An 8,105-nucleotide genomic window follows, 5' to 3' on the forward strand; every position below is an offset into this window, starting at 1 on the left:
AAAAAAAAAAAAGAAAAACACAGCAATTTATTCAGTTTAATGTTAGAAATAAATATACCAGGGGTTTATGGATAAATAGCAAGGAAATCTCTCAGTACCCTGCGCTCTCATAAAAGAGTCGAAGTTACAAAGAAGGTACTTCATATTATCAAGTCCCCTTTTCAAGCAATGAGAGCCTTTAAAAAATTAATTTTTTTTAAACGGGAGACTTCTCTTGGTCCTCCTGTCAGAATTCCCGTTATGTCTACACACCCTTGCAGTATTCTTCCCTTGATTTCTGGCACTGGTTTCTTACTCAGCTTTACGGACTGTAGATGGCTCACAGACGAATGGAGAGATTACAGGGTGCGTATAATGGGTTAGGAGCGTTCTGTGGATCGAGAGAAGCGGATCATACTGATGTGCACTAATAATAATTAATATTAATGGGGATAAAACATGTTTAATCTGAAAATGCCTATTCATTCTTAAGGAGGCACCACAAATACAGGCTTTGAACTTTTTCCTAAAAATTAGTTAATGGCCCCTCCGTAAGCCCATACATTTTGTCTGTCTGTCTCACTACTATAATACTGAAATTATATAAAGAATTTTTTAAATTGCTTGTATTAAACATTGTATTTATCATTTCAGCTTTGAAGTCTTCCAAATAAAAATACTGACAGCCCCTCTTCCCAAAAATATACATTTATTTAAAGTTTATGGATTTTCAGGATCTTCAAATCATTAATAAAAATACTTTTGAGCCAGGTGTGGTAATATGTGCCCTTAAGCATTGCTAAGTAGGAGGCTGAGGCAGGAGGATCAAAGTTCCAAGCCAGCCTGAGAAATTTAGCAAGACTGTCTTAGAGTAAAACTCGAAAAGATCTGGGCTCAATGGTGAGCTCTTGCCAGGCACACGTGGGCCCTGGAATTAATCCCCAGCATGGGAGGAAAACAAAAACAAAAAAATGTTGGAAAGTACTCTGCTTGGAAAAATATACTTGCTTCTTTCTTATTTTAACAGTTCTTACAAAGGTTAGTTTACTTAAATTCTTTTGCAGAATCTTATACTAAACTTAAGCCTAAGATAGATGTCTGCATTGCTAACACAGCTGTGTGCTGTGTAGCGACATTTCCATCTGTGACAGACGCGTGTGTAATAGTACATCCCACACAGCTTAGGTGAGCGTTAGGCACCATGCACCACCCAGGCTAACGTAAGTGTTCTGACGTCACCATTTTAAGTGATGCGTGGCCGTGTCCGCAAACATTGTTCAGTAGTTACACCGGTCCTCCCCAGACCGAGACCTGAGACTTAGAAATACAGGAATTAAAAGTTAAAATAACTAGAAATGCCCTTTTTAAATTGAATTGGTAATTACTTTACTGCCAATATGCCGCTTATATTCTTAGAAAACTAAAGCTAAATATTGACCTTTAATTTTAATGTTCATCCTTTCCCTTTCGCATCTGGGTGGAGCCTGTTGTTGGTTAAGGATGGAAGGGTAATGACAGCATATTTAAGTGGACTCGATTCTCTGTCAATGTTTAGAAAATCGGTGCAGAAACCATGGGCGATGAAGGGTTCTTCGACCTGTTAAGCCGATTTCAAAGCAATAGGATGGACGATCAGCGGTGCTGCCTACAAGAGAAGCACTGCCGCCCGGCCGCCGCGGCAGCCGCCTCCACTCCCCCAGGCGCTGCGCGGAAAGGTCAGTCATGTGCCTCTCCCCCGCTCTTCGTCGTTCTCCTCGACATTGTATCTGAGACTTCAGTTCTCACCACAGGCAGTGTAATGCTGAGCCAGAATCTGAATACACCAAAGCGCTGGTGTTTGCGCAGTTCAGAAGAAGGCTGGTCCAGTTCCCTGCAGCCCGCGTTTAGTCCAGCGTGCTCTGTACTGACTGTATGAATCCGCCTCTCTGTCCTCTTCGGGATTGGGGAGAATCTGACTTTAAAATGATGGGCTTGAGAATACAGCTCAGTGGTAGAGCTCTTGCCTAGTAAGTGTGAGGCCCTGGGTTCGATCCCTAGCACTAAAAAAATAAAAAAGAAAAGGATAGTTGCATATACCTGCCTCATGATTGTGTATCATATGCAAATACTTACCTTCTTGACAGACTAAAGAGGCATATGGCTAAGACTGACACTGAAGCTAAGGCCTAAATTTTTTTTTTTTTTTTTGTCTTTTTGAAACAGGGTCTCACCATGCAGTTCAGGCAGGCCTTGAGCTCACTTTGTAGCCCAGACTGGTCTCGAACTTGCAGCGATCCTCCTGCCTCAGCCTCCCAGGTGCTGGGATTACAGGCGTGCAACACCACACCCCGCAAAGGCCTAAATCTTAAGAAACGTCTAAAATAGGTTCTTTTAAATTTTTCTGGTTAAGCTAAAAGACTCCTAACCACAGACCGGACTTGCCAGCAACTCTTGACCCTCAGTTTAGTTCACTATATAATTCTAAGAAATGGAAGAAAAGCACTATCCTTACTCATCCTTGTCTGAGAAGTTCTGTTTATAAAGGTTACTCACCTTGTACAGTCTAGGCCTGTACTGTACAGTTACATTTCAGGTGAGCATTAGACGGATCTGCATAATCTCCACATGGACCCTCTAAAGTGCTCTGGGTCTCCGTCCTCGCTGCCTGCCAGCAGAAGGCACAGCCATCTCTAGCCGAGCTCCCTCAGGGACAGTGCTGGAGCAGGAGGACAGGGCAGGTACTGGGGCTGGGAAGGCAGAAAAGAACTGTGTATGTAATAGACGCGTGTGAATGTTGTGTAAGATTTGGCTTTTTCTGTTTGTAGCGCCATCTGTCCCCGTGCTGTCCCCCAGCACTGACGAGTTCTTCGACCTCGTTGCCAGCTCACAGGGCCGCCGTCTGGATGACCAGAGGGCCAGCTTCAGTAATTTGCCAGGGCTTCGTCTGACAAAAAACAACAGACATTCGGTACTTGACCACCTAATGACTGAGGACAGCAGAGAGCCTGATGAGGACTTCTTTGACATCCTTGTGAAGTGTCAAGTATGTCTGCACGTTCCTTTCATTCTGTATGTAGGCCAGGTGCCTCCCGTTCGGGAACAGCTTATCCTGTATTAGGAAGTTACTGTGTACTTGTCCATCCGTCAGGAAACTGCTGAATGCCACTCATGATCCAGGTGCTATTTGAGGTACTAAATATGTACTTGCCTTTTAAAGGATCTTCAATTTTAATGGCAGAGATAGTGGATATATAAATATATATACACACATAAATAGATAAATGCATATATATAGTGTGACCAAAAAATACGGTATTTTAACTTTACAAAAAATTATTACAGGGCCAGGTATACAGCTCAGTGGCACAGCACCTGTCTGGCAAGTGCAAGGTCGAGTTTGATTCCTGGTACCCCCAAAAAAATTTTATTACAGTTAAGACACATTTAAGAGGGGCTGGGGATTTAGCTCAGCAGCAAAAGCGCCTGCCTGGCAAGCGCAAGGTCGTGAGTTCGGTTCCCGGTACCGGAGAAAAACCAAAAAAAAAAAAAAAAAGACACATTTAAGAGATGGGATTTTATTTATTTATTTATTTGTTTTGAGACGGTCTCACAGTCATGACAACACAACTAAAGACACTCACGAACGAAGACTTCCAGAACTGCTTCAGAAAGTGGCAGGAATGATGGGATAAGTACGTCTGAAGTGAAGGAGAGTATTTTGAGGGGGATGAATGGTACTGTGTCTTTTACTATAATACATTTTTAAAACTTTGTTCACCGTATCCTTTGATACTACACCACATGTACAGACATAGATGTATTTCTATACACACACAGAGCAAGTCAGTCAATGACAACTGCTATGAGAAAATCAAGGGTGAAGGGATGACGGAGTGGGTAACGTGAGTGGTGGAGTGGGCGGGGCGTGTCTGTTTTAGGGTGGTTAGAGATGACCTTTTGGATTGCAGTTTAAACAGAGTGAGTCAGCATGTGCGTATCTGGAGGAAGAGCATTCCGTGCAGGAACAGCAGATCCCCTCTTAGATACAACAGGGTAGCAGCTTTGAGGGTTATTAGGTCCTGGAGCATTTAGGCTCTCGTAGGCCATGATGACATCTTGTGTTCCAACCATGTTCGGAAGCCACTGGGCGCATCCTGACAGATCGACAGATCATCTCGGATACTGACAGGAAAAAGTCGCGCGGCAGTTGTACTGGTACAGAACCAGCCAGGAAGCTAACGTGAACAAGGGTGTGGCGGGGCACAGGTACAGTGCAGATACATTGGGATGTTACATTTGGTTGGCAGGACTAGTTAATAAACCAAGTAGGGGGCCTGCGTGAAAGAGCTCAAGGCCAGCTTCTGTCTTTTTGGCTTGAATAACAGGGTGAAGGAATGGTGACAGAAGACTAGAGAAAGTCTGGGGAGAAAAACAACAGTTTTAAATATATTCAATATGAAATATTCAATTAGATAGTGAAACGGAGAGGCTGAATAAGCAATTTATAAAACATAGAGCTCAAGGCAGAAGTAAATTTATGAGGCATCAGCAGAAAGCTGGCATTAAAGCTCTGAGAAGAGATTGCACCTAAAGAATAAAGAAACAGGAAGCGGCCCCGGGCATTCCGGATCTGCTCATCAGAGCTGGGGATGTGGCGTGTGGCCGAGCTTTCCCAGGGTCCTGTGTCTGATCACCAGTACCACCAAAAAAAAGGCAGAATCCCCTAGCTAAGGAGAAAGATTGAGCCAACAACGCAGCAATAGCCAGAGTTGGAAGAAAGTCCAACCAGTGCGGCGTGCGGGTGGAAACCAAGTGAAGAAAGTATCTTAAAGATTATTCCGAATATTCCTGAGAAGCCAAAAACATAGTAACTGAACTACAAGATTTGGCAACATGGGAATTATTAGTACTTTTGTTTAGTTTCGTTTTTTGGTACCAGGAATTGAACTCAGAATCTTGCGCTTGCCGGGCAGGCACTTGTGCCACTGAGCTATATCCTTGGCAAGTGATTTTGAACGATACTATTTGCCTGGTATACTGGAGACAAACGAGTACAATAAAACGGGAAATGTTAAAGGAGAGAAAATAATAGAGAAAACTGCTAAGAGCTTTTTCTTATAAAGAGAAGTGAAGAAATATACCACTCACTAGAGCACATGTAGGTGGACGGGCTTCTCCTTACTTAGGTGACGGTACCCCATGTCTACGGATAGGAGTGGTCCAGCGGAGTCGGGTCACTGCAGGAGAGACTTTTTGGGAGGATCTTGCAGAATGAAATGTTTACATATGAAAAATATTTATACCTTTTGAGTCACCAATTTCATTTCTGGGAACTCAGCCTGCAGTTATTTGCAAATGTACATAAGGCGGCACATAGAAAAAGCTAGGCACATAGCCCGCGCCTACAGTCCCAGCACTCTGGGAGGCTGAAGCAGGAGGACGGTAAATTTGAGCCCAGACTGGGCAACTTACTGAGACCTGTCTCAAAATTTTAAAAAAGCCTGAGGATGCTGCTTAGTGCAAAGGCCTTGGGTTCAAGCCCCAGTACTGCCAAGAAAAATGATAAAAACTGTATCGGGTATGTGATAACACACACCTAATCCCAGTACTCGGGAGGCTGATGCAGGAGGATCATAGATTTGAAGCCAGCCTACAACTTAGTGAGACCTTGTCTCAAAAAAATAAGAAAATCGAATTTTAAAAAATAGACCTGGGAATATAATTCAGTGGTGGTATTCCATTCCCAGTATGACAGAAGTAAAAAACCTGTGCATCCGAACAAATTATGAACAGAGAAAAAGGCAACCCACAGAAAATATCTGGAAATAGCGTATTACTTATGTAGAGATGAGTATGTAGAACATAGGAAGCACTCCTAAAACTGAACAACATCAGCTGACTCAGCAATGGGCGGAGCGCCTGAACAGACGTCCCCAGAGGGAGGGCGGCGAGACTGCGAGAACAGACGCGGCGGGAGAGAAGGGTGAGAACAGATCTGAGCACGGCTAGAAAGGGGAGCGCCCGGCTGTGGACTGACCGGAGCCACTGCAGTGGTCAGGAATTAGGACAGGACAGATGCTGAGTGAGCCAGCTGTGTGGGGAAGATAGCGGCAGCGCTGACCAGGCCAGTGAACAGCTGCACCTCAGAGGCTGCAGGGTCAAAGGGCGCAAGGCACGGAAGTGCTTCGCACAGTGCCTGGCAATGTCGTGGGTAGCCGGGTATCACCTGTCACATTTCTCCCTTATTCCTGAGCTGTAGTACCAGGAACTGTAGACTTTTAAGTTCTTGTATTTATTTGATGAGCAACTTTTCTAATGTACATCTAATATGGGAATCACAAGGTAGAACTTGACAGAATTCAGTCTGGGCTGTTTTCCTGAACCGATTTAACTACCTGAGACAAAGGCAGGCAGACCTTTTCTGGAAAGGGACAGAGAAAACACTTAGGCTTTACAGACCTGTGGTTTCTCCAGTTGCGCAGCTCTGCCCCACAGCAGGAAATCAGCCAGCCTGCGTTCTGATGGTGAAACGAAAAGCAGGCTTTCAAAGGCAGGTATTGAGGCCGGGCACGGTGGCTCACGCCTGTAATCCCACCACTCAAGAGGCTGAGGCAGGAGGTTTGCAGCAAGTTCAAGCAGTGAGTTCAAGGCCAGAACTGCATAGCAAAACCCTGTCTCAGGCCAAAAAAAAGTAGGTAGAGTTATAGTTTGCTGTCCCCTGTGACCTAAATTTAGTGCTGCAGGATTTTGTACAGAATATTGTTTCTAGAGTTCGTAATTACATTGTTACTGCCTGGTATGGCAGTATTGTAACTTTATCGGTCATTTAGGGAGCCACAGGTGACCCCAGATTATTTCTTGTGACCAATTACGATTAGAACAGTATGATGTACTAACTAAGCCCATGAAACTTGGCTATCCTTCTACATGATACTACATTCTGATTCTGTGCATCACTCTGAAGAAAAAGTTCTGCTGGGTTTCTACAGATTAAATTTTTGAAAAAGGCAGAAATATTACAGATCCATTTCTAGTTATACGTGATATATAGCTTCGTGTTTTCCTTCCCTAAAGTACCTGTATCTTAATCTTTCTCTTATATTTGTAGGGGTCCAGATTAGATGACCAAAGATGCGCTCCTCCACCTGCTACCACGAAGGGCCCGACGGTACCAGACGAAGACTTCTTTAGCCTAATATTACGGTCTCAGGCTAAAAGAATGGATGAACAGAGAGTTCTTCTACAACGAGATCAAAACAGAGACACTGAATTTGGGCTGAAGGACCTTTTGCAAAGTAATGCTTTGTTGGAATTTAAAAATTCAGGAAAATAAGCACCAAACCACTAGTTACTATGGATATTTTAAAAGACCCTATTTCCTTTCAGAGCACTGCAGGGAAATGCAATCTACTTTCGCCTCAAATGGAGAACGTAAGCACTGCAGTACAGCTTACAGTGACGTCAGGGTGACATAGGTGTCTCGGCCGCCGCAGAACAGCGCGTGGTGGCTGTCTGTGCAGCGCTCTGCCGCACCCGCTTGTTGCAGGGCGCAGGTGCCCCGAAGGTGCCTCATCCACTTCCCGTGACTACTACCTGGGACTGCGTTCTTTTGCGGCTTTACTAGTTTTTATAAAGCAGGGATTTAAATGAATCCTAGACTAGAATTTAGACCTCTTGCTGAGGTAATTCTTAAAACTTACTAATTTGACAATGAATGGCATTTTTAATACCTAACTTTGAGTTTAGTGGGAAATAACACTCTTCAGTAAAAATATTGTACTTGACTGATGTAAAAATGTTACAGTCTTATTAAAAAAAAAAAAGCTAGATTTTTTGTTCTGTAAGGAAAATCTATTTTCAATATATTTTTAGCCAAGGCCAGTATAAAAGAAACCATTAAGAAATAAACTTCTTTTAGCATGTTTGGGCTGTTTGTTTTCTTACGTACTACTACTGTAATACGAACTTTCATAGGACCTAATGCTCAAAAAAACCCTATGGTTGGCATGAACACAGGCCACGTAAATAGAAAACTCACAGAAATCAAGCATGAAAGGCAAAGGCTAGGCATCAGCTTGGCCTCATCCCACGGACGGAGGTAGTTTACAAGGGTACTAACAGGAGATAAGGAAGGAAGTGCAGGGTCA

At 43.6% G+C, this 8,105-nt stretch overlaps 1 protein-coding gene across 1 annotated transcript in view; it reads left to right on the top strand.

Annotated features, from left to right (window-relative positions):
* Gpsm2 (G-protein signaling modulator 2) overlaps nucleotides 1-7,882 on the top strand; it is a gene marked incomplete at its 5' end in the record, with an annotated part of 52,801 nt that extends 44,919 nt beyond the window's left edge. The window contains 4 exon segments of the mRNA XM_013516518.1: nucleotides 1,535-1,694; nucleotides 2,784-3,001; nucleotides 7,067-7,253; nucleotides 7,345-7,882. Coding sequence (XP_013371972.1) covers nucleotides 1,535-1,694; nucleotides 2,784-3,001; nucleotides 7,067-7,253; nucleotides 7,345-7,433 — 654 coding nt within the window. The 3' untranslated portion in view covers nucleotides 7,434-7,882.
* Nucleotides 7,883-8,105: the final 223 nt, after the last annotated feature.

Source organism: Chinchilla lanigera, unplaced genomic scaffold (assembly GCF_000276665.1).
Source record: "Chinchilla lanigera isolate Chin_1 unplaced genomic scaffold, ChiLan1.0 scaffold00034, whole genome shotgun sequence".
Classification (NCBI taxonomy): domain Eukaryota; kingdom Metazoa; phylum Chordata; class Mammalia; order Rodentia; family Chinchillidae; genus Chinchilla; species Chinchilla lanigera.